Genomic DNA, 26,846 nt, shown 5'->3' on the forward strand with positions numbered 1-26,846 from the left:
AGTTTTAAATTTCAGAAGTGATCAGACAGAAAATATTTTATTTTGGCATAATTTCCAGGTTCCTGTTCAGCTGGTCCTAGTACACACACACTATCTGAAACCGCTCATTCCAAGCGGGATCATGGCAAACCGGAGCCTACCCGGCAACACAGGGCACAAGGCTAGAGGGGGAGGGGACACACCCAGGACAAGACGCCAGTCCACTGCAGGGCACCCCAAGCAAGACTCGAACCCCAGACCCACCAGAGAACAGGCACAGGCCAAACCCGCTGCACCACCACATCCCTCTCTGGTCCTACTAGTGTGCAATTAGTGTGATTTTATACTGGGATTCATCTCTGCTAAATAAATGTAAATGTCAAAGTTATCCAGTGGTGTTTAATAAAAAAATTTACTCTGTTCAATGGATTGCTGGAGAAACTAGTTTTTTGATGAAGAACAGTGTCTGTACAAAGTTAAATTTCAATAAAACACAATCACAAGTGCAAACAAACCTGATGTAAAACATCTCTGACAAGATAAACCGGTGAGCCTCAGTGGAAGAATAAACAATAATAAGGCTGCAATGACATCATTAATGGTCATATGAATGCCCATATTAGACCCATTTGAGTCACATCAAACTACATCAACTGTAGCACCTTATTAAACTTCATAAAAGGTACAACTAGTGTGTCAAGTGATCCTTCTTTCTAATACAAGAATAATAAGGAAGAAATGCTAATGTTTAAGGTCATTTTTAAGTTGACTTGTGTTAAAAGGTTTTTCATGGGGAAAAAATTGTGAATTGCTTTTTTGGATTTTCTGGAACAAATTAGGTTTGGATACCAATGGAAGGATGTCAGTCACACAGCACAGGACAGTGTCTAAATGCTGGAACTGTTCTAGACTAGCTGAGAATTTCAACCCCAGAACTAGGTGCACTGGCTGAGAATTTCAACACTGCAGTGCTGGTTGACACTTGAGAGTTTCCAGTGCTTAAGCACTGAGTTTGAACATAAACCCATTTATGTAAAAACTACAGAAACAGGAGTGCACTTTACACTTTATTAGTCATTCCAGACACTGATGGCTGACAAGTTGTTTATGAGTCTTTGTAATAGTTGTTGAAGTTGATGCGAAGCAGAAAGTCCTCTAGGTGAGGCTGGTAACCCCTGTTAACAAGCTTTGTGACAACTGGAAAGAGAGGGGAGGGGGATACAGAGAGAGAGAGAGAGAGAGAGAGAGAGAGAATGGCACTGCATTGAAATGTTTTGAAAGGGATTTTTCCATTTTTGGGTCTGGGTTACAGTTAGGGATTGACACCCTAACCCTAAGGAGCTAAGGTAAAAAACTCAAGGAAGGTTCTAACCATATTGTTCAGTATGAGGAAATAAATAAAATTCTCTTTTAGTAGCTACAGTAAAAGGATTCTCTGGAGGGTAGAAATGTTTAAGAGATACACTTTTACTAAACTCATGCCACAGCACTGTTGACTACAAAATCATTTCACTTCACTGCATTCACTGAAAGGCAACTAACCCCCAATATCTGATCACAGCAAAATTTTTTCCTGCCATCAAAAATGGACGAAAACTTGTAACATCACACACCCAATTAAGTTTTAAAAAAACATGCGATGGACCAAAACAGCCCAGAAAGGTTCTAGAACAAAATCGGTTTTCATTATTGACTCCTATATTTTGAGAGTGTGAAGAGCAGATGGGAGCCCCTCACCTTTGAAGAGGAAGTGGGAGTAGTACTTGAAGGTGTTGTAGGACTGCTGCATGGCCACAAAGCTGGGGTGCACCGTCTCGCCCTGCTGACTGCTCCAGGGCTGCGCGATTAGCTGAGCTCGGAACTTGAGAATCAGGCTGAAGATGCTGTGGATGATGTTCATGACTGGAGCGGCCTTCTCTGTCAGCAACCCCCTGTGAAAGGGAGGGAGGAACAGAGTCTTGCGATTTTTGTTCTTTGAATTCTGAAAACTCATAGGTTTTCATTGTTCTTACTGTGTTTGATCACCTCCAATATGCACATTTCGTCAAGTTTTAAGACATGAAAATTGGGATGCATCTTATAATTTATGGCATCTTAGAACCATTGAAGTATTAGTGTGTTTATCACCTCAGTTATTTCCATTGCTATCATCACATGTTAACTTAAATTAACGAAAATTTTGACCCATAGTTGCCATTGAAAATGGTTTCAATCCACTAGTAATTCAGAAAAAAATTATTTTGAGGAAGGTTCCAGGCCAATAGCAAAGAGGAATTGTGACTAAATACTTTTTTGCTCATTTATTTTCTCCATTACTATATTTAAAAATAAGGGGGTGCGGTGGCGCAGTGGGTTGGACCACAGTCCTGCTCTCCGGTGGGTCTGGGGTTCGAGTCCCGCTTGGGGTGCCTTGCGACGGACTGGCGTCCCGTCCTGGGTGTGTCCCCTCCCCCTCCAGCCTTACGCCCTGAGTTGCCGGGTTAGGCTCCGGCTCCCCGTGACCCCGTATGGGACAAGCGGTTCTGAAAATGTGTGTGTGTGTATTTAAAAATATTGTCAGTATTATAGGTTCATGTATTACAAAGCTTAAACAATGAATCACCATGTTATCATTTGGGTCTCAGTCAGTGCCTTGTTTACAAAACTCGTTCATTTCCTTCAAGAAAGTTATTTAAAATAACTAGTAAGCAATAAAGTGAGTTTCCTGGTAGTGCTGAAAAGAAAAAGGGGAAGACAGTAGACTTCAAAATAAAACTCAAAGTAACAGTATAGCACGAAAATACTGTACTGTATTTTTATTATTCTGTATTAAGATTTTAACAAATAATGTGTAAACTGGAAATAGTGAAAATATACCAAAGTCTTATACAATTTTTAATTTAGAATGAGTGGGCTGATGACGGGTCCTTGTCATGAAACCCCAGCGTGAGATGTATTGTACTGTGCGAAAGTTTTAGGCACTTGGGGGGGAAAAAAACTGTAAAGTGAGAATGCTTCCAAAATTAATGCTCTTAATAAACTTCCTGCAAAGCTTAGTAACCATCCATCGTCAACAACCACTTGTCCCGAGCAGGGCCGCAGCGAGCTTGGCCAGGTCCCGCTCTCTGGTGGGTCTGGAGGTAGAGTCCTGCTTGGGGTGCCTTGCGATGGACTGGCATCCCGTCCTGGGTGTGTCCCCTCCCCCTCCGGCCTTGCGCCCTGCGTTGCTGGGTTAGGCTCCGGTTCGCCGCAACCCCGCTCAGGACAAAAGGTTTCAGACACTGTGTGTACCTTCTTTCTTTAATGACATGCAAAACCCTTATTGTAATACTGTTAACTTTTTGCAAAAGAAATGCTTGGAAATCTAAAATATGCCCTTTCCCATTGACACTAATGCAGAAAACATTAAATAACCATCTAAAACAAATATTTTTGTGAAACATCTAAGTGCCTAAGACTTTTGCACAGTACCGTACAGGCACCCTAACAGTCTTCTCCTGTATGCAATTCATGCCCATTTCCTCCTTCAATGCAGAATCTCCAACTTACCTGAAGATGGCCCTGTTGAGATAGTCTGCATGGGTGTGGTGGATGGAATCTAGGTCGCTCACGTTGCCTAGTTTATGGATGAACTCACTCCAGGACACCTGCAGGATCTGGTTGGCAATGTAGCCCTGAATCACTTTCACAAAGTGCTGCATTTCGTGTCGGTAGAGCTGCAGCTGGCGGAACTGTGTTGAGTGGCTCGCACCCTTCACCAGAGCTGGAAGACAGAGAAAGGGAGCACGGTCATCATGTGTTCTCCAGCATGGGGATCCAAGAGCTTAGCACCCGTTAAAGTGTTCACGAACACTAGAACATACAAGATCAAACCCACTCATGGACAGGGAGGTAGAGGAGAAGAAACTATCCCAGCAGGGAAGCCAGGATGTACCTACCAGCTCTCTTCAAGTGGAACCAGACATCCCGCAGTGTCCATACCATGTGCTTCAGCTGCAGCAGGAAGGAGAAAAGACGGTTGTACTTGTTCATGCAGTTGTCGGTGATGACTATGTTCAAGGGCCAGTCCACCTGCCAGGCAGAGAATCAAGAGAATCAGCTAGAATTTGATGAGCAGAGAACTTGTGGAAGCCTCCAGCCATACTAGGGTGTTTACATACCAGCCTCTCACCTTGTAGCGCAACTCTAAGCACTGCAGCACATCTGGAGCATGAGGGTGGAAGCGCTCTGGGAGGAAGCGCAAAGCAAAGGTGAAGTTAGCAGCCAGAGCTCCACCCCCATGCAGGCTGTACTGCAGGGCCTTGCTGAGAATGGAGTTGAGCACCAGTGGAGTCAGGAGCTCCCCAGGGGTTTGACCACTAGCCAACTGCAGAAGGAAGGCGTGTTTATAAGAGGGGGTTCAATTACTTACAAACATACAGGTAAAAAGAACAGAAATTAAACTGGCCATATTTCCTCAAAGTCATATTTGCACAAACAAAATTTTGTATTAAAAAATTCCACAGCAAAACTATACCTAATGCTCAGGACACCTGACATCTGCTAACATGACAGCAATTATTAAATTGTTACAACTTATCATTTTTAAGTGCAGAGGAAACCTGTTTATCAACTTTCAATGTAAGTGCAGACATCTGCAGTCACATTATACTGTACATTATACCATATGAATTAGTGTAACATAAACCTGCTGTGGTCCTGGCCATCTTAAGACAAACTCACCTTCTCAAAGAGCAAGTCACTGAGTGACTGAGCAAACTCCCCATCCTCCATCAACAGGAAGTGCCTGAGCGCCTCAAAGTGCTTCTCCACCCCGAGCTCCACGAAGAAATAGTCCACCACAGCTTTGTTCACAAGAGACACACTGCATGCAAATACACATGGCAGCTAAGACCTTCCTGCAGTGATACAGAAACACTAAAGCATGCAGGAATTACTGAAATACAATATATCAGTCTGTGTCAAGACACAAGGAAAGGAGGCAACATCTTAAGTGACAATGAGCTGGACATTTGTACAATGTACACTGGTACCTCGTTACAAACATTCAAGTTTTGAATTTTTGAAAATATAAATATTTCCCAGTTTTTTTTAACTTAATAAAAAAAAGTCCCATCCTCATTGCCATTTTTTTGTATCCTGAGTCTCAAATGAGATAGATAGTTGGTATGGTTAAACACTTTTCAATATGTTCTCTCCATGCCATCTTCTGTTCCTCTCTATCTTACTCCTCATTCTCTACTCCACTGCTTGATTCTCCCATGCTGCCTGATATGCTGGAGAAATACAGCAATGGCTTCCATGTATAAAGCAGAACACAAAACACTGAAGAGGTGATTTTCTATATGAAATATTTTCTATTTTCACTCATTTTAAAGCAGACATCTTTAACTTGAAGCAACGTTAAAGTTAACAGCTCTGACAATTGTTTTTAACAGAACCTAACCTATGAATAAATCAAGGGATTATGCTTTCATTTATTGTGATTTATTGTCGTGGTTAGATCTATGAACAATTTGAAGTGTGGTCAGAGTTCTAAGCCCAGTCACATTCGTAAGTTGAGGATCCAGTGTACTTCAACACTCTATATGCATGTAAAACTCACATGTGGCACTAACTTTCATGCACAGTAATTAGCAAATTATGATATGCTACATACGTACATATTCATGAAGTAAACAAAGATGAAAAAATTAGCTGCATGAAGGCTTGCATATACACAGAAATAGAGAAAGTCAAATAAATGGGAACGCACTGTGTGGAAAGAGGTGTCGTGACAGAGTGCTTGATCAACACTGGAAGAGAGACCATCTCACTAAGCTGCACAGCTGTAGTGTCAGTGGCATCACGCATGCCTCCAGACCCTGGGAACCCATAGGGACCCCGTGTCACCTGCTGGAGGAGCTGGGAATCTGGGGCTGCCGCTAGGGGGAGGGAGGGAGGGAGAGAGAGAGAGACGTTCTTACACTACACATCACTGGTAAATCTCAGTCATGGTCTAACACCACTAACTACTGACACGTAAAACTTAGATATGGTCTAAAAACGTGGACTAGTACTTTGTCGTGTAAACTTGTAGATGTGGTGTAACGCTGAATTACAGGTAAGCCATAGAAACCACAAACATCATCTAACATTGTGGACTGCAGACACATAACATATAACAGTCTATGTAAACTGTTTAAGTAGTGTCATCTTCATAACAGTTCTATCTTATTAGTGTTATATTACTTTTTGGTATTAAAAAAATTAAACCATTCCTTGCATGTGACTTGGTGAAGTATTATGTGATGGCATATGATGGATTAGGTCCCCTCCTTATCCACAATCTTGGCTGGAGAAGCAACTGCTGAAACCTGAGTGATCTCTGAATGATGAATAGACATTTTATATATTCCAGACATGGAGAGTGACTCCAGTCTGAGACTCACTGAGGATTCTGTAGTCATCCTGGTACTGCTCCACCTCATACTGCGCTGCCAGGGAATGAAGATAGTCCTGCTCAGTTCTGTCCCCAGGCTGGATGCCAGAAGCCTTTACCCAAGCAGAGCTGCTCTCCATCAGGTCCCTGGCTTCATCAGGGGTCCCAGCTTCAGACCCTGCCATCCAGCAATACACACACACACACTCTTAAAATCCTTCTTACATCTATCTTAAATTAGCTGTTTTCTATATCGTTAGTTTGCTTGAAACTAATCAGCAGCTGGACTAATTTTTTTGACAATTTTAAGGCTTATTACAGAAATACAATAAATATGTTAAAACAGAAATTTAAAATTTAAATAAAGGCAATGGTACCTACCATGGTAACTGTGTCCATAGATTAAACTATATTATGTATGTTTTCATTTGCATGTTTTACATGAAAATCCTTATCTACACTGCTGTGAAAATAAATTTGCCTATTTCAAATTTTCAGTTTTTGAAGCTTTTTGACATTTTTGATCAAATGTTTTTTTCAGAGGGGGGGCGTGGTGGCGCAGTGGGTTGGACCAGGTCCTGCTCTCCAGTGGGTCTGGGGTTCGAGTCCCGCTTGGGGTGCCTTGCGGCGGACTGGCGTCCCATCCTGGGTGTGTCCCCTCCCCCTCCGGCCTTACGCCCTGTGTTGCCGGGTAGGCTCCGGTTCCCCGCGACCCCGTCTGGGACAAGCGGTTCAGAAAGTGTGTGTGTGTGTGTTTTTTTCAGTTGTAATAATCTATCAACAGAGCCTGAGACAGAAAAAAAGTGATACCACTACTGTTATGTCCTTTCCTTTGTGTGGAAGATAATGAAATATCATAGGTGTGAAAACAAAATTTCTCCTTCACAGTTAAAAACTGGTTGTGCACCTTTAGCTGCTGTAACTGCAACTAAACACTTCCTGTAGCTGTTGACCAGGGTCTCATCACTGTGGAGCAATTTTGACCCACTGCTCAATGCAGAACTGCTTTAGCTTAGCAAAATCTGAAATATCTTTTACAAGTGGCATGATGCGCCTCTTTTCTGCTAACTTGGCTTCTGCTGGTAAGACTTTGAGTAGCTGAAAATTATATTGGACAGGGATGCTAGAATTGAGCCTGATTTTATTCAGATAGCTGACTCTAAATACCCCATTAATTAGGCTGATTAGGCTGTGTCTTTTTTCCTCTCTCAGGCTCCAATCATATCCTACTGGAACTGACCAAAGGAGCTGATCAAAACTACTATGGAAAAAAAAAAAACTTTAAAACAAAGAAAATTACAAATGTGCAAATACTTTTTCATAGCGCTATATACCATTATGGACTACTGATATATGTACTGTAAAAAATAGAATGCTTAAGTTTGCTTTAACAACAAAAGACAAGTCAAGTCAAATCTTCACCTTCTCTAAGTGAAACTGGTGTGGATACTAGGCATATGAAATTTTGATCCTGAGATTGAGTTTGAGACTAGATTAAACTACTTGAAGCCTTACCAAATACCTGGTCCTTGGCTTCCTGGTTCCCACTGCTCTCCTCATGCACCTGGTCTTCTGGGGGCTTCTGGGTAGTTGTGTCTGAGGTCTCAGACTCAGTGAGGGAGTTAAGAAGAGTGCCCTTCCCTATACGCCCCATACCCAAGGCAGAATCTGATGAATTTCTGTAAGCATTTCCATGAAGTGGAGCCTGAATTAGACTTACTGAAACCACACATCCAACACCCAGGGTCGAATCTGAGGCATGACCATAACTGCTACCAGGAAGTGGCTTTTGGACTGGTTCTGTTCCAGAAACCACACACCCAACCCCCAGGGTCGAATCTGAGGCATGACCATAGCTGCTACCGGGAAGTGGCCTTTGGACTGGTTCCGTTCCAGAAACCACACACCCAACCCCCAGGGTCGAATCTGAGGCATGACCATAGCTGCTACCGGGAAGTGGTTTTTGGACTGGTTCTGTCCCAGAAAACACACATCCAGGCTCCAGGGTAGAATCTGAGGCATGACCATAGCTACTACCAGGAAGTGACTTCTGGACTGGTTCAGTTCCAGAAAACACACATCCAGGCTCCAGGGTAGAATCTGAGGCATGACCATAGCTACTACCAGGAAGTGACTTCTGGACTGGTTCAGTTCCAGAAACAATACACCCAACCTCCAGGGTAGAATCTGAGGCATGACCATAGCTACTACCAGGAAGTGACTTCTGGACTGGTTCAGTTCCAGAAACAATACACCCAACCTCCAGGGTAGAATCTGAGGCATGACCATAGCTACTACCAGGAAGTGACTTCTGGACTGGTTCAGTTCCAGAAACAATACACCCAACCTCCAGGGTAGAATCTGAGGCATTACCATACCTTCTATTAGGAAGTACTTTTTGGATTGGTTCCGTCCCAGAAACTACACACCCAACTATCAGGAATGAATCTGCGGCATGACCATGACTGCTACCAGGAAATGGTGTCTGGTTCACTCTAGCCCCTAAATCCACACATTCAACCCCAGGACCTGGTGTCTCCATGCTCAGTATTCTATTCTCCATGGTTATGCAGTCTGAGGAGTCACTGTGCTGGTTCAAAATGGGGCATGAAGATGTTGAATCAACTGTTTCTTCTTCAACACTCTTGCCTGGAGTAGTTCCATTAGCACTGGGTGAAGTGCTAGCAGCTTCTTCACGCAAAACAGATTTGACATGGGTGCTGAGGACAGGGACTTGTTCAACTTCAGCTGGGTCTCCCACTGTTATGGAGACATCCAAGGGGGCCTCTAGCTGCACTCCCAATAGTGAAGCTTTGAGTGCTGGCTCTTCTCCATCTCCTGTATTCACAGCCCCCTGTTCAGGTAAAGACTCCTGTAGCTTAGACTCCTGCAATGTGCCACTGGGCTGGAAATCTATACTATTATCCAATCTCACCTCCTCACTGGATTGAGTCTGTAGACCTGGTACATTCTCAGATTCAGCTTTTGGGGACAGATGCTCAGATCCCTGAATCTGAGGGTCTCTGCTCTGCTCTGCAAGACAGGTGAAACCTGGCTGGACAGTGGGACCCCATCGAGCTCGAGCTACACTGTCCTGCAGAGGGCTGTATGGAGCACTGAAGTCATAGTCATCTTTTACTGAAGTATTATTGCCCTCTGAAAGTTCAGACCCAATATCTTGCAAGGCTCTGTCCACTTGACCACTTCCTGAAAGTCTGGGGGATTTTGGTTCAAAGCATGAGAGGTCCAGCTGGTCCAAGATGTGAGAATCTGAGGTTCTGCTACAGATTGAAGTGTTGTGAAGAGGTGGAAGAGAGGGTGGAGGGAGAGAGCTGGTTGCAGGTAACCTGTCTTGGGTGTTCTGGAGTCCATCATACACAGCAGTAGGAGCTTCTGGTACCTTCACAAAAATGGAGGAGTAAGACACTCAACAAGTACGCTTTGTGAGGACTTCATGCAGATATGAACACCAAAACAAGGGTAATGGCAACTAATTCTGACTCTTGGCCACCAATACTGACCTGGGATCCCTGTGGTGTCACTGATGGAGGTGGGTATTCGAGTAGCTTTCTACCTCGTCCTAGAGGATACATCTTCAGGAGGACCTGAAAAAAGAATTTTAACATTAACAGGCTGAAAATTCTGAAATCACCCTCATAGTTAGTATGCAGTTTTACTCCACATAATGAAGAGTCAGGTTATGAGAATTCACACATAAAAACATTTAATTTGTATCCTAAAATTTGCATAAACAGCAATCAATTTACACATGAAAAACACAGTATGAAAAATAGAAATTTCTATTATTATTATTATTTATTATTTTTTTCTTCTTTATAGAGTGCTCTTCTCACGCAGTGACACAGAGCGCTTTAACACAGACATAAGGCAAGAAAAACAGATACAAACAAAGAAGACGGTCAACTAATGGCTACCATAATGAAGAACTTATTATAGAGCTATAAGTATACCTACTGGCCACCGGGGAAAGGAACAAAAACTCCCAACTGAAAGTTGAGGGAGAAAAAACCTCTGGGGGTCCACGGGCCAGTGGTAGCCCACCCCTCCTGGGCATTCTAGAAAATAACAATTTGTAAGCCAGTGTTTAACAAGTAATTATAATGTTGGTAAATGGCATCTTGGATCCCTGACTCGGCATGGAACGCCTTGATCGTCACGGCAGATGGACATCATCCTCTGTCAGCATGGGATTCATCTTATTAAAAAAATAAGCCTTGGAGACATCGAACACCACGCAAGGCAAGCAGCCCTCAAGAAATGGTGTAGCTTCCCCTGGACTTCTTAGTTGTCCTGTAGACATGGGAAACTCTCAAGGATGTCTCAGAAATCTTCTGAATTTTTATCAAAGTGTAAATCCATGACCTATCACACTACTGAGTCATAAAGCCAAAAATCTTTAAAGAAATTGCTAAAAGAAGTTGAAAAAGCAAAGGAAAGCCTTATCCATCAGTTTAAAATGTAAAATGATAAAACAAAGAGAATGGAAATTACCTTTCAGTTCTGGATAGACTGACTCACTGACAGACTTAAGCAGGGTGCCCTTTACTACATATTCAAGACAGAATCTGAAGGATGTCTGTAAGCACTTCAAGGAAGCAGAGCCTGAATTAGTCTAACACCTGAAACCACACATCCAACACCCATAGTGACCTGAATGAGCCGCTGGTCCTCCTCTAGAAACTGAGTCCTGGCCTCGTTCAGTTGTAGTCTCTGCACCCTCCAAACTGCGCGCCTCTCCCTTCGTGTTGCCTCCTCTGACATACGACTATATTGGGCAATGAGCTCTTTCCTACAGAAAAAGTACAAGACAATACATTTACTTCACATATAGGTAAATGTTACCTAAGGATATGTTTATACCTCATGTAATGAACAACCATCTTACAAATTTTATTGCATTTTCTTCACCACTCGATTTTCTAAAATTTCCTTTGCAGAGCAAAAAAAGGGCTGCATTTCCCCTTGTCACCATTAGTGGTCAAATCACACTCAGAATATAAACTCAAATTGCACTGTGGGGGAGGGGGAGGGTCACCTTGAGATTTCTTCAAAACAGCCCGACAAGTAAACAGACGTATCTGTCTAGAAGACTTTTTGATGCAAACTAAGAGTGACCAAATACTGAGAAACAATTTTTTTTACGAATCAGTCCTTTTCCTGTCTCCACTTTCATTGTCCTCTGCAGCAAATGAGACACATGGTTAGTATTTAAGGTCAAACACTTGTTAACGTGTTCTCCCGATGTGATTCTACACTCCACTGCGATTATTCCGGGGTTTTTCTTTTGGAAGGTGGCATATGTTAGCACTACGGCGCCTGCTATCCAGTATTGACTAGACTGTATTCACCCAGCTGTTTAGTCAGTTGGACTAACTTGGTTCTGCGCTCCAGTTGCTCCTCCAGGGCCCGAAGCCTCTTCTCCCTGTCCCGCAGTTCTCGGGCAAAGCTGAAGTCATCTTCCTGTTCCTTACGCTTTGCTGCACTACGCCACTGCAATGGACCACACAGCCATATAGGTTTCAAAGATCCATGACCATATCCTTTCATATTATTCAATGGTACTTTATCTAATACTGACTCTTAATGCCAACACATGTATTCCAAACTATTGATCAGATCAGTGACAGACTTATTTGTGCCAACAGTCCTCAGTTTTACCTCTCGCTCCTGCTCCAGGTGGTGTTTTATCTCCTCAAAGCGCTCCCTCTTTTTGGCTTCTTGGGCCAGGCGCTGGGACACCTGGCGTCCTGTAGGCCAAACCCATCAAGAAGGACTGGTTATACGGTTACACCCGATGTGCAGCCAGACACCCAGTTTCAGCATGGTCGCAACATTTATACCTCGTATGGTTTCCAGGGTTTTCGCTGTGGACTCCCTGACATGGGAAATAAGCTCCTGTCGGGCTTGCTCTGTGTGCAGGATCTGGGGTAAAGGGGAAGGAGTTTGTCAATCATTTTTCTTACTGGCTGGCATCAACAAGGCTGCAGGCCTTATTCAGAGATGTACCTTGACTTACACAGGGGGTATTAGGTCTAGAATGCAGTACACTCACCTGCATAACGGGATCCTGCACAAATATATGCCCTTTTTACAAACAACGGGTTTATTATTCTATACAACAGCATTTTTCCCCATTATGCAGTCATTTTGCTTCCATAACAGGTATTCTGTTCTCTGCAACGGCACAACTGCTTGCATCGGACATTGTGGGACAGAGACGCAAATATGGTGTTTCAAACTCAAATTTTTTTGTGGCTCAGTGGTGTCAACCTGGCTGCTTTTACTTTATTAACGTATCACACTTCTTCCACAACAAAGCAAACTATACACATCCTAGTATGTATCACACTGACAATCCTGAAAGTATATAAAACACAACTAATACAGCAGATTCAATGTTATTGTTATTAATTGATTTAACCACACTGTACCTGCTCCTCTCTGCTGAGGGCGCTGTGTTTGGCAATCCTCTCCATGCGGCCACGGTACACAGCGCAGTCGCGCTCAATTTCCTCTACTTCCTGCATTGAGAAGGTCACGGCAATGCGGGGCACAGGCAACTCAGACCAGCAGATATAATGCTGAAGAAAGGGAATGGCAGCAGGTGGGAGCAAAGGAGAGAGCAAAATAATTCATAACAACGTTAACATAATACTGTACCAATCCAAAATATCAGGATGAACAGGGTGTTTCTCAATTCTGTGGGGACTAACTTGAGGACAGCAGATCTTCAGCAAATTGATGGTCTTCCCACAGACATAGACATCGTTGGCAATGTGTCGCAGGAAGACTGGGACACATTCTTCAACATCCTGTGAGATCAGAGTGTACCCTTGCACCCAGAAGTGTTTATCTAGAAAAAAATTACCGGAGACAATCCAACATGAATTAAAATAGTATTAGGAACTGTGATCAACTTACAAACACAACTGGGTCCAGAAGGCTGTTCTAACTATTTATTCATAATCCAACCACTACACAACTGTGAAAAGCTTAACAGACATCCCTTGATTCACGGGTTAGGTTCTATAAACACGTCAGAATGCTTTTTGCTTTAAATTATCTTGAAGCAACATGTGCAACTTTTGCCAGCATTTGACCACTTTGTTTCCTTTATTGACTTTACAGTCAATAAAAGAATAATAGAAACATACCTTGATTTATTCACTGGGACACAACTACATTACAATTAATGTATCTCAAAGTTAATATTAAAAGTTATTTGAAATCAATCAAAAATACATATATTTTGTCAAAATTTCATATTTAAGACCTAGAGTTTAATTATTTATTCCATAAACACATGCAACATCAATAATTTTGTTACTTATCACCACCACTCACAAAAACTATACAGGAGACATAAAAACCGGAAGCGAGTTGAATGAAAGTGGCCTGCCCTCCTACGGTGTTTCTGAGCTCTTTACTACCAACTAATGATGAGATCCGGAAATGAAAATGACAAATTTAACAAAATTTCTAAATCAGACAAGTGAAGAAAATACACTTTAAAACAAACTAAATATTCAATTACACTATTATAGTCAATTTTTGTTTGGCTGATCATCAATATACAATGACTTGTACCTTGCTGCATAAACACAACATGGGAAGACATCTCAATTTAAATAAATGAAAGTATATTGTTCAGTTGAAGAAGATCAATATTTTACTAATATGCAGTCCAAGCTTAAAGGATACAATAAAACCAATAATCTGTGCGTAGAGTGCTGCTCTCACCTCGGTAGCTGAGGTAGTCCTCATTGACCTGGATCATGAACTCTTTGTAAACATCTCGAAAGACCCCACTGTAGACCCAGTCCGATACAAACCTGCAGCCATCAGGGGGAGCAACACACACACCCATTTAAAGACACCCTCCAAAATGTACATGGAACAGTGAGGATGTATAACAGACAAGGCAACACTGTAATTACTCAAGAATATACAATAAACAATGCATGTAAGGAATTACTTGGATCATAGGAAATTTCAGTTTATTGCTACAAATACAATATTTTAGTAGTGTTCTACAAATCATTGGCTATGTCATATTATTAGTATGGGTCCCCTATGAGGTAAGGCTGGAGTAAAAATGCCCTAAAATGACTTTACCTAACTTCACCTAATCTACTTTGGTGGTATTTCAATTAATGCTCTATTCACCTGATTATGCTGACATACAGATGACCTGGATGAAAATGTCTGCTAAATGTAAATGCCCATTATGGAATGAAGAAGGAAGTATAACTGACCGTGTGTAAGGCTCACAGCTGCTCTTCAGCAGAGACAGCAGCACAGGGTAGTTTTCATTGCTGCAATTGCTCAGTGCCTCGTTGTACAGGTAGGAGAGCAATCTGACACCCTGCAGGAAGGCAAGGAACAGCTACTACTCCATCACCAGTACTGAGCTTTCTTTACATGACTGGTTGCAGCGCATATGGGAACAACGAAAGTAAAAAAAAAAAAATTGCTAATTTAACACTTCCTGGTACAGTAAAATGAATTAAACAGTAAACAAAAATAATACAGGTGGTCCTAGACTTACAACAGCCGTCCCTTTAACCTCATTATAATTATTTTTAGTCCCAGTGTTTGATTGTAACATCTAATGATGACTGGTCCATCTGCTGTATGACCAAATTAGCTGGCCACACTGCTGCAAGGTACCATATTTCTTACTGACTCAGTCATCTGCAAGAAATTGAGTTACATTTACAATTTACTGTTTGTGATTCCATTCAAGTTACTTTTTCTTTACATTTGCTAGCAAGCAAAAATATGAATATGACATGATGTGAGATGTACATCACTTTGGAGAAAAGCTTTTGCTAAATGACTAAATGTAAAAGGTAGGTAGCAAGTGTTGAAGCAGCAGGTGGTGTAGTAATTATAGCTGCTGCCCTGCACTTGAAGCATCCAGGTTTGAATCCCACCTCCTGCTGCAGCATCCTTATACGGGGTGCTTACCCTAAATTCCTTCAGTAAAAAATGACTCAGGTCTATGAGTAAATCACTGTAAGTCACTCTGGAGAACACATCAGCTACAGTAATTCTGTATTTGATATAGATGACTACTGGTAGGCTATTTACACTATGTCTATCCTGTTTCTTCTGTACCAGCAGGTGTAAGTACTCACCACGGGGAAAGGTGTCTGGCCCACAGCAGCATTCCCATCCACACAGCACAGCTCTGACAGGTACCTGCAAAGCCATCGGCCAATAACGATCATTCATGGCGAGGAATGTTTATACATCAGTGAACCACCACCACATGGGCTCCCTCACCTGAGCTGCCGGCCGAGCTTCCGAAACAGGAAGCCAATGGTGAGCAGGCTGAGGCTGGGTGGGGTGCTGAGCACACAGGCACGGTAGTACTGAAGGTACCTTCGCAATCCCCCTGTGAAGGCCTAGGAAGTGATATTCACATTCTTTAAGAAAAAGTTGGAATCACAGGATCTAGGAAATGAATGCAGAGATAGAACTTGATGGAAATTTGGAGCAATTATGTTTAAAATGATATATAAATGCTAATAAGAAGGGTATATAGGTGATTGTGGGTCTCTACAGCATAGATGATATTCCCAAACCACCTACTGTATGCAAGGTAAAATAAAAGCAACTCCTGTACACACTGGCTCATTGTGTTATGAACAGTTAAATTATTCCACATTTTCCAGTTTATTTTTAACTGTATTTTCTTCACTGCTCCATATTGACTGGCAGACAAAGAACTTCTAAAGTAACCAGAAAATTACAAACATTGTATATGCGATGAATTGGTCAGCAACTTCGACTGAATATAAAGCTTTAGAGCCTACATATTTTTTATTTAAAAAAATGTAATAACATGTCATTTTAATGTGATTTAAATTGCAGAAGGTCTTACATCTCAGTTTTTTAAGAGAAAACTAAAGTAAGGGGACTACCTGGAAGACCAGGCCTCGCTGGTGAGCACTCTGCAGGGAGAAGCGGCTTAGCCTCAGGTAGTGTGTGCCGTACTGAGCCAGCTCCGCCAGCAGGCGCGAGATGCTCTCCGGTGAGGCACCTGAAACACACACACCTGGGCGCACCTCAAACTGTACAGAAACCTGTAACACAAACACAGGTACTAACAAAGAGACACATGTATTCAACACATCATGAATTTATTTTCGAAAAGGAAAAGCCAAACAGACTATTTGCATGGGGGAAGAAGATCACCTGGTTCAGCAGAAACGTGTCAGATGTCACACCAATCAGGACATTAAGGAAGTCGGCCACAAGCTGCTTCTGGGAGTGTTGAGGCGTGGGTGGTAAGGCGGAGTTGTCTGAGCACACAACCCTCATCTCACCCTCCCGCAGCCGGTACAGGTGATCAAACGCCTCCCGGCCCGCTTCTGTCAGATAGGGATCCTCCTTTTTCCCAGGAGGCCTGAGCCCCAGCGGAGGGGGGTAGCGCATGATAAAGGAACAGAAGAGTAGTGGTTTCTATGGATTTACAACATTTTGAAGGACTACTGCACAATAAAAAAAAAAAAAAGATGTCTGGGGCAGGGTTGGCAAAGATTCTGTTTTAGCTTGGTTCTGGACTTCAGGTTTTGATATCTCTCTGTTTTTTCTTCACTGGATCACATGATCTAGTTCTTGTCGTTTTAGGATGACAATTTTGTTTTACAGTGAAATCATTTGCATTTCTATTTAAAAGGACTACCTTGGATTTTATATCATTAAAAGTACAGGTAGTTCTCGACTTACATCAGGGTTCTGTTCCAACAACTTAAGTCAAAAATTAACTGTACTTTAACTAAACTAAAATATTACTAAATAAATTACATAAAGCCGCAAATCCGAAAATACCAAAAATATAAACATTTAACAAAGGTCAATGTTACACTGGATAAAGAGCTTTACTACATTTTTTTACAATAACTACTCGTATTATTTGTTACAATAATACTAACAGAATTATAAAAAAAAAAAACAGTATTATAATTACATTTTCATGATGAACTATTTTCACTTTCTTTTCCAAATCTTTCCTCTTTCTCTTCTCTACACCACCAGATATTCACTTTCTTGCTTACTTGCCATGGTAAAAAAAATAACTTGAATGCAATCACAACCAAAATATTCTGGAAATAAACATTTTTGTAAACAAAATGTAATCACTAAAAGCAGTGCAGCCAGACAATGTTATCATACATCATATAAAGTTGATGGGACAGCTGTCAAAGTCAAATACAGTACGTTATAAGTCGAGGACTACCTGTAGCAGGATTTATGTTCAAACGTTCTGAAGTTAAATGAAAAATCAGCCTGCACAACAGTGTATTTAAAACTTATCAGGTCCTGTGCACATTTTTTTTGCTTTATATTTATTAAATCATTAATATTTTATTATTTTAGTCTATAGCTGAAGCTCTCGCTGTAAAAACAGTATATAGGTGACCCAAGGGATCAATTTTCTTCTGCTAGAAAAAAAAAATTTACATTTAATTTGTATGATAAATCATAAAAATTCTGACCACTCTTTTGGACAGTGGATTTCTTAGAGACTGACTCTTGAGCCCATCTTTTAAACATTGCAGCTTTATCAGTATACGTGGATGTATTCCTAATATTACGTTGCTGTTTCTGGTTTTATGTTGCTGTGACCTGCTGTTACTACTGCTGCAAAGACATATTTACCAGCCAACGTTTTCCCAGCAGCGGCGCCAGCTGGGCTCAAAGTTCCGCAGGGCCTCCCAAACATCAACTTCTGGACTGGGACTGGGTTCTGACTGTGAATCTGGGGTTAGATTTGAGGCTGACTGGAAGCCCTCATCTTCAGACTGGTCGAAAGCAGGGGGAACCTGGTCAAAACAGAACAAAGAAAAAAAACTTCATCCTGAGCACTAGGTTCATATTAAACTTGTTGAAAATATAAAATGTAATAATTTAATGAGCATTTACAGCAGGAACAGGGGAAGATTAACTGCAAGTTTCACACCTGTGTACAGGATTCATGACAGCAATCAGGTATTGCCCTCTCTACTATTGCTCTACTGAGAAATACAGCATTAGCACCTCCATAGACAAGGGCTTCTGCACAGACTGACAGATGTACTCAACTTCAGTGGCACTGAAGGCATTTGAGAGTTTAATACTTTATCTAGGGGGCAGCTGGTAGTGTAATAGTTAGAGCTGCTACCTTGGATCCCAAAAGTTGCAGGATTGAACCCCAGCTGTAGTACCCTAGAACAAGGCACTTAATCCAAATAGCTCCAGTAAAATTACTCACCTGTATAACTGGGTAAATAATTGTAAGTATCTTAACATTATAAAATGCTTTCAAGAAAAGCATTAGCTAAATTTATAAGTCTAAATCTCAACCTGTACCCATCTCCTCAGACAAAAGCCCCGTTGTAAGTGTTCTTAAAATTACACAAAGCTGGAAACAATTACATTCAAAGGTGTAAAATACACTATATCCTCCCATCAAAATATATGTCTTATAGAAGTTATTTAAAAGTGCCTCTAAGATATTTCAGAATGCTCTCATGAAGTCCATAACGTGCCCCAGCTCTCTATAATCTTGCCTTCTTTCCTACTGCTACATAGCAAACTCTTCTAGGTGCTCAGACTCACTTAACACATTCGGACACTCAGTGTTGAGGATTCTCTCCTTCACACATACATGTTTTGAATTTAGATGAATATTTGCATCAATGTATTACACCAGTGTAATTATCTTTGTCACAGATGTATTGATAGTATGTCATGTTTCTTACACCGCTGATATACAGTATATATTATTTTGAGAGTAAAATTCTGTCATGTGCTGCTTTGTGGAAATTAAGTATCTATGCATAGTAAGACTCTCTATTAAGAATATGGAACTGTTGTTAATTTTCAGCTACACTAAACATATTCAACCCAGAAGCTAAGGGCACCTGACTCAAGTGCTTCTTTAATATTTTTGTGACCCTGTTATTTAGGCAACAGTGATTTGGACATTAAAGGGGTCAGTACTCAGCTCAATTTTTATACCTTGGGAGGAAGTCACAGATTTGTTTTCTGCTAAAATGAAAATATTAGGAATTTCATATTGAGTTTATACATTTACAAGTATTTCAGTGAGAAATCAGAGCATTATATAACATTTTCGGCAAATAAAATTTGACTTAGCAGGAAAAACAGTATGAAAAAGCAACAAGCAGGTTCCCAAAAAAAGGTATTTTAAGCTCTGTAAATTGCTTTTGAAAACAAATCTACATTGAAACTGAAATATGACTATCATAAAATATAAATGTCACAAGCAGTAAAAACACAGTAATTTTACAGACACTACTGGACTCCTGCTCTCTTACTCGTATTGCCAGTCCAGTGACCTCAATGTTGCTGGGCACGGGAGGCAGATCGAGCCGTATATCCAGGTCTGTGGTGCGCGTGTTCTGCAGGGCTCCAAACAGCGACAGCCGTGTTTCCCTCTCAAAGCGATCCTCCCCATCAGACCAGCGGCCCAGCGTCGGAAGCCCTGTCCCCGGGAGGCCATCCATCAACCCCAGAGTCCTCTGCTGAGCCCCCAGTGCTCCCCACTCCTCCCTGCACACCAGAGACCAGGCACGGGCCTCCAACTGCTGCAGCTCCTTGCTGTGGTACCCAGTCAGTGGCGGGCGCCGCAATACAGGTCGCTCCCTCCGCATGTAGTCCCGGTTAAAGGATGCAGGAGGCGGGGGCACAGAGCCAGCCAGCTGGACGAGAAGCTCCAGCACTGAGTCAAGTTCCCCCAAGCCTGACGCTGGCCCATCACCCAGCTTCCACAAGAGCTCCTCCAGTTTCTCAGCCTCCTCCTGACATCCAGAAAGTCGTAGGTCTAAGGAGATCATGAGCACTTTGTTCCTGGGGGGTGTGGCAGCCGCAGTAGCCGCAGCACTGCGTGCACATGGGGCTTTCGGACTTTCTTGCTGGAAGAGCTTGGCCAGGAGAGTCCCATAAGCTCGCCTCCTTAGTGCCCGACGTACTGTGTCTGGGGAGGTGGCACCCACCGCCCTCTTTCTCCACGACACCCCAGAAATACAGGTGTCACACAAGGCTCCCAGCAGCTCCGTGATGCTGCCACCACCGCCATTCATGGCATCGCTGCTGCCGAGACTGCCGTGTCTGTGCATGGTTCTGCAAAGAGCATCCCATCATTAGAAAAATAATGTGCATACACATTTACATTACTTCATTTAGCTGACACTTTTCTCAAAGCCACTTACTGTTAAGCTTCTTTTAATTATTTACCCATACAGTTGGGTAATCTACCAGATAATTTTTTTAGGGTACTACAGCAGGAGGTGAAACTCAAACCTGCAACCTCCTTTGGGTCCAAAGGCCTCAGCTCCAACCACTACGTTACCAACTACCCCCTACACTGCACTGACTTTCAGCTATGCATCAGTCTGATAAACAGCACAGTAGATGAGTGAGACTCACGCTTCTCTGAGAAAAATACACACTACTTGCTTTTGTCCGCATAGGCTAAACAGCTGCGTCAGCGTAACACTTACACAACTACAAATAAAATGAACCAAAATACCTGAACACTCAGTGCAGCGTCCTATTTTGCCATTTTTATTTGAAAACGCGGGTTGCCGAACTGCTCATTGACAGATACGGAACAGCCATTGCGCTTCCATTGTGCCCACCCACTCTGCAATATCATTGGACAGAACTCGAAATATGGCTTGTTGATTGGCTACTGCTAAATGAAGAACGGTGACGCGTAATTCATCTATGACCCGCCCGTCAACTGAACGAACATGCAATCATCCAATGACAGGACTGTTTACGCTTCGTGACGCCCTGATCTGGGCAGAGCTGGTGGTTATTAAAAACGGAAGTTCCCCCAATGCCCGCGCTTTAAGTCGCTGATGAGACCGGAAAAGGAAGTTAATAAATCCGCTACTAGCTTAACGGTTACTGTAAAGTCACCTGAGGTGTTGTTTTGTTGTGTCTTTCTCTGTGTAGAAATATTGTTTTAGGTTCAAATAGTGTCGAACTATATTTATGTACGACATATTTACAGCTAGTATGCCAAAGCACTTTTTAATTTAACTTTTCTGCTGTAAGGTTATCAAACCACTTTCTGTACGAGCAGAGTATGTGCACCCACTCTTCTCGAGACCCATTTCTTAATGTTGTATACACATACATATATACATCAATCTATATGAAAATCAAGAAACCAATTAAATTGACTGGAATGAAAAAGCCTTTGCTTTAAACAAATCGCTCATTACAAGAAGATGTGAGCAGGTGGGGATATTTTTATTCAAACTGAAAAACATTTTGTGTTCTACGTACTATTTCTATCCATATCCAAGTACTAGTAGCTGCCCACCACTCCTAATGATAATAGTGACAATCTTAGCTGAAATCACCAGAGAATACAGTGATGGGGTATCAGTAAGTATAAAAGAACTGAGAACAAACTTTCAGGAAACTAAATAAGAGCTGAGCCAGAAGAGGCTTCTGCTGTCAAGGTGATGGAGTTGAAATCTTGTGACAAAAACCATGAAAGAACATTAAACATTTCACTGCACCCCCCCCCCCCCCCCCCCCCATTCTCTGTTATGACTGCCTTAGATCCGTTCACTGTGAAATGTCAACAAAAGGTACTTAAAGTCATTGTTCCCCAGTCACTTTCCGTTTCACCAAAGGTCTATGCACCATTAATTCAGCCCTGCACTTTAGAAACTCAGGACACACAACAGACAGAAATCAAACCATAAGTCTGAGTCCCTTTGATGGACCTGATATTAGATCTCTGTCTGTGATGCCTTGCAAAGAGCTGTCACATTTAATGAAACATCAACATTATACATTTTAGATTTTATGGGATTTTGACTGAGGATATGTGTTCCTCGTGCTCCTACAAGTGGAGCAGAAATGTACACTTGCCAGCACTGGCCAGTCTTTAGAAAATAGGGGGAACGATGATGCACTTTGACATTTTTCACCTTTGAGGTTTGGTTTTTCTCTACACAATTTACGTCCTGTCTCCTACATTTGACGGACGGCGTGCATCCAGATTTCAGCCAGAGACCACGGTCACAGTTTATAGTGCTCACACCCGCCGAGTCCCTGTTTATGACAGAACTGCTCTCCATTTATAAACAATTGTCCTCAAGATAAATTATTTACACCAGTTACTACACATCTTTTAACTAACATACCCTTATAAAGCCTGGAGTAAAATGTTCATCTTTAGCTATAATGCTGAAGTTATGATTGGCCCCTGGCCCCCATCTACTGCTCAAGGTGGACAACATGACGCAGTTCAGAACATCGCCCAAGTATGTGATTACATTCCCAGGCAACAGCAACTAGAATAATCCTCCGCAGATTAAGAACAAATTGCGGGTTACTGTTTTTTTGGTACTGTAAATTTATTTTTATTATTATTATTGTAATTATTATTTAATGTTTGATTTCTTTGTATTTTTATGTTCCAAGACCTCCTTTCTAGGTAGCAATAAGGGCCATCAGGCTCAGTAGAGACTTTGAATTGGTAACATACTTTATATCCTAATGATCCACTTACTGCAGTCTCACTTATTACAACCTGATATTCCTACACCTGCTCACATTCAACTCAAAAATGCCGTTACACATCCCTGTAAATAAATAATAACTATAATCCCTCTAAATAATAAAAAAATTGTACTATATGTGCAGTACTTATTTTTTTAAAAACTTTACTTGATACATGCTCTACTACTTAAAAGTTGTTCTGTGTTATGTTTAATAAGAATGAACATTCACCACCTCAAATTCTTTGCATGTGCAAAAGTCACTCGACATTAAATTTATCTTATCTTATTTCCTGTCATCTCATTACTCCATGGACTTCTCCCAGGCTTTCTGGTGGTCATCCTCCAGTCTCTCCACTTTTACTATGCGTACATTAATTAATCTCAGTTAATTAACTATACTGAATCTCTCATATGAAAAAGCTGCAATCGGTGTTACAGCTAAGCGTATTTGCCTGTATGTGTTGTGTGTAATACAATAAAGAAGCAACAAACCAAATAAATAATTACAATAAACCATACCTGTACACGTGTATTATAAAGCTATCATAATATCATAGAACTAGAAGTATATAAAAAAAAGTTTATTCTCGTCAGAATACTTGCATCCACGAAGAAATACAATAATATATATAATAATATATAATAATATATATTAGAAGTATATATAAAAAAGTTGATTCTCGTCAGAATCCAGTCGGGTTCTTCTTGTCTCGACGAAATCACGTGTTCGCCTGACGCGCAGTTAATAAATGCCCGCGGTTTATGAGTTATGCTAGAAAGCAAGCGCGAGCTCTCCTCCTCCTGAGAAGAAAAGTGGACCGGCACTAACGGAGGGTTAGCTGTCTCTTCCCGTCGTCGTCTTCTCCGAAGGCTGTGACATTCACATGCACCTTTGGTTCTTTCTAAATTATAATCGTTATTAGCTCTTTTTCTTAAAATTATTATTATTGTTTATTATTATTATTTGGAGTTCGAGCATCCAAGTTGAGAGGGGAGCAGAAAAAAAGAGTGGTCTTCTTTTTTTTAGTTCCTGACGAGTCGAGTGTCTCAGCGCTAGCACTGCAGGGACATTACTTGGAAATTACAGTTTTTCTGCTGTCGCTGATAACTGAGTATTTCGAAAACTTATACACTTGAGCGCCGTGTTTAAAGCGTACAGGTTCATGTTGTCAGAGCGCGCCGCTTGGTTGGTGCGCGCGACATGCTGCCCAGGAAGAGTCTCGTGCCCGAGGAGCTCGCGCTGGCCGCGCTGGCGTCGCGCGCCAGCCGCCGGGCGGTCTTCCGCGAGCGGGTCAACAAGGCGCGCTTCATCGCCAAGAGCGGCGCGTGCAACCTCGCGCACAAGAACATCCGCGAGCAAGGCCGCTTCCTGCAGGACGTGTTCACCACGCTCGTGGACCTCAAGTGGCGCTTTACGCTGGTCATCTTCACCATGACATTCCTGTGCAGCTGGCTGCTCTTCGCCATGGGCTGGTGGCTCGTGGCGTTCGCGCACGGGGACCTGGACGCGACGCGCAAAGCCGAATTTGAGCAGTGCGTCACTAATGTCAAGTGGGTATATGGAATGTATACACACATAATATATATATGATAAATTGTGCATGTGTGTATTTATAACAATTTACAGCAAAGGGGGAGAGCAACACTTGTGGTCAGCAGGTGGCGTAGTCGTGAGAGCTGCCGCCTTGCCTTTAAAGAACCAAGGCTAAATCTCACATCCTGCTCTAATGCCCCTGATGAAGCTTTTTATGAATTAGAAATTAGCCAGCTGTATAAATGGGTAAGTCAGTGTAAGTGGCTTAACTGTAAGTCACTTTGGAGAAAAATGTCAAATAAAGGTACTTCCAGGGCAGGGAAAATACACAGTGGGATAATCTCATAGGACATAGCTGTTTGGAGGAGTATTATTTACATTTCTGAGGTCTTATTTAACTTTGACGGAAAAATACATAACGTAATATATATAAATAGGGTAATAAAGAACTTTTGAGTTTTTTTTACATTTTGTTTTACATCTGGAGTCCCCCTTTCTACAGCACTTGCAGACATACAGAATCCTTTTTTGCTGAGGATCTCAAAAATGGGTTGTTTAATGCAATGACTAGTTGTGGATTTATTCATTTATGCATATATTTATTTTATCTATTTATTTGCAAAGTACAAGAATACACAAATCAAATTACAGAAGTATCGATAGGGCATAAGCCTTGATAATTTCCATCAACTTTTATTTTTCTCCGCGCCATACAAATTATTCTTTTCATTTTGTCTCTTGATTTTGGCCTTGCAGCTGTTTTAGCCAGAAATTCAGTTTTGTAACATAAAAATGAAACACAGCAATGGCTTCAAATTTAGTGAAGAATTTATGAAATGCTGAAGCAGCGTCATACATTTTTCAACAGGATCTTTTGTTGACGGGCTCTCCTCTGACATTTGATGCCACTGTATCTGCAGGTCCTTCACCTCAGCCTTCCTGTTCTCCATCGAGGTTCAGGTGACGATTGGATTTGGCGGCCGCATGATCACGGAGCAGTGTCCCACTGCCATCATGGTCTTGATCCTGCAGAACATCGCCGGGCTCATCATCAACGCCGTCATGCTGGGCTGCATCTTCATGAAGACGGCCCAGTCGCACCGTCGTGCCGAGACCCTCATCTTCAGCCGGCATGCCGTTATCTCCGTGCGCAACCACCGTCTCTGCTTCATGATCCGCATGGGCGACCTGCGCAAGAGCATGATCATTGGGGCAGCTGTGCGCCTGCAAGTGGTCCTCAAGACCACCACCCCGGAAGGGGAGGTCATCCCCATCCACCAGATCGACATCCAGACTGATAACACCATCACCGGCAATACCATCTTCCTGCTTGCGCCCCTCATCATCTGCCATGTCATTGACAGGGACAGCCCCCTGTACGACCTCTCGGCCATGGAGCTCCAGTGCAGCGACCTGGAGATCATCGTCATTCTGGAGGGGGTGGTGGAGACCACAGGCATCACCACGCAAGCACGGACCTCCTATGTGACAGAGGAGATCCTGTGGGGTCACCGCTTTGTTCCCATCGTGAGCGAGGAGGAAGGCGTGTACTCCGTGGACTACTCCAAGTTCGGCAACACTACGAAGGTGGCGACGCCACAGTGTAGCGCCCGCGAGCTTGACGAGACACCCTCCATCCTAATGCAGACGTTACAGAAGAGCGAAGTCTCCCAGCAGAGCTTGCTGCGCAAGCGCAGCTCTCTTCGGCGCAACAGTTCCATGCGCAAGAATGTCTCCTTCCGACGCAACAACTGTGCCATCTTGGCGCCAAAGGTGCAGTTTGCGACGGCACAGGGCAGTTAGGATGTGGCTGTCATATGACAGCAGGTCCCATCTTCACTGAAAGTCTCCCATACCATAGGTAGGTCTTCTGTAGGTCTTTCAGCTGCTATGTTTAATTCCTTCTTATGGAAGGATATTTTCTTCGACTTGTAGTTTCCTGAAAACCACAACATAATATATATGTATTCACATCTGTTTCTTTTTTTTTTTTTTTGCTTCTGGCCTTGCACTAAAAATACTGGGAAATGATTGCATAATTATGCTGTTAGTTAAAAGTCTTCAAGCTATTCATGTCTCTTTGAAAGCCAAAGTCACTGAAAAATGTGGAATTGAGGATATACTGTAGGTGTTTTACCCACCCTTTTTGTGTCAAAATATATACATTTAAAAATTCAAATTCAAATTTTATTTGTCACATACACAACCATACACAGTACGACATGCAGTGAAATGCTTTGTACAGCTGTCCAACGTAGCAATTTAAAAAACAAATAACAAGTACTAAAATGTATATACAATCTATTTATGCATATGTAAAAGCAAAATATATAAATATCTATAAACAGATGTGCAATGAATTATAAAA

The 26,846-nt window shown here is 42.1% G+C and overlaps 2 protein-coding genes across 3 annotated transcripts; one reads left to right on the forward strand and one right to left on the reverse strand.

Annotated features, from left to right (window-relative positions):
- Positions 1-1,033: 1,033 nt before the first annotated feature.
- Positions 1,034-21,032, reverse strand: tubgcp6 (tubulin gamma complex component 6). 2 transcript variants are annotated; one of them, XM_018754847.2, is made up of 26 exons: positions 20,946-21,032; positions 19,732-20,536; positions 18,071-18,234; positions 16,604-16,814; positions 16,330-16,491; positions 15,689-15,810; positions 15,541-15,604; positions 14,656-14,765; positions 14,141-14,232; positions 13,114-13,253; positions 12,832-12,981; positions 12,241-12,322; positions 12,059-12,147; positions 11,775-11,890; positions 11,051-11,189; positions 9,901-9,984; positions 9,315-9,779; positions 7,895-9,233; positions 6,390-6,557; positions 5,714-5,882; positions 4,681-4,822; positions 4,130-4,324; positions 3,897-4,029; positions 3,508-3,721; positions 1,717-1,910; positions 1,034-1,176 (listed from the first exon to the last, which is right to left on the reverse strand). In XM_018754847.2, exons 2-26 carry the CDS (start codon positions 20,530-20,532, stop codon positions 1,085-1,087), a joined length of 5,637 nt encoding a protein of 1,878 aa, XP_018610363.2. In that variant the 5' UTR covers positions 20,533-20,536; positions 20,946-21,032; the 3' UTR covers positions 1,034-1,084. The 2 variants fall into 2 exon arrangements, with proteins under 2 accessions (XP_018610363.2, XP_029108368.1); XM_029252535.1 differs by having other exon boundaries at positions 7,895-9,779.
- Positions 21,033-23,953: 2,921 nt separating this feature from the next.
- LOC108935970 (ATP-sensitive inward rectifier potassium channel 8-like) lies at positions 23,954-26,666 on the forward strand. Its single transcript, XM_018754977.2, has 2 exons — positions 23,954-24,495; positions 25,399-26,666. The coding sequence occupies exons 1-2, from the start codon at positions 24,146-24,148 to the stop codon at positions 26,279-26,281; spliced, it is 1,233 nt and encodes a 410-aa protein (XP_018610493.2). The 5' UTR covers positions 23,954-24,145; the 3' UTR covers positions 26,282-26,666.
- Positions 26,667-26,846: the final 180 nt, after the last annotated feature.

This window comes from Scleropages formosus, chromosome 5, assembly GCF_900964775.1.
Source record: "Scleropages formosus chromosome 5, fSclFor1.1, whole genome shotgun sequence".
In the NCBI taxonomy this organism is placed as follows: domain Eukaryota; kingdom Metazoa; phylum Chordata; class Actinopteri; order Osteoglossiformes; family Osteoglossidae; genus Scleropages; species Scleropages formosus.

What these genes read in the sequence shown, in the direction of transcription:
- tubgcp6 (XM_029252535.1), bottom strand. Translation starts at nt 20,532, where the DNA reads ATGCACAGACACGGCAGTCTCGGCAGCAGCGATGCCATGAATGGCGGT. An exon ending in TCACTGGACTGGCAATACGA is followed by an intron (nt 18,235 to 19,731) that starts GTAAGAGAGCAG and finishes TGTTTTGACCAG; the next exon opens with GTTCCCCCTGCTTTCGACCA. An exon ending in AGCGAGGCCTGGTCTTCCAG is followed by an intron (nt 15,811 to 16,329) that starts GTAGTCCCCTTA and finishes ATCACTTCCTAG; the next exon opens with GCCTTCACAGGGGGATTGCG.
- LOC108935970 (XM_018754977.2), top strand. Translation starts at nt 24,146, where the DNA reads ATGCTGCCCAGGAAGAGTCTCGTGCCCGAGGAGCTCGCGCTGGCCGCG. An exon ending in CAGTGCGTCACTAATGTCAA is followed by an intron (nt 24,496 to 25,398) that starts GTGGGTATATGG and finishes CTGTATCTGCAG; the next exon opens with GTCCTTCACCTCAGCCTTCC.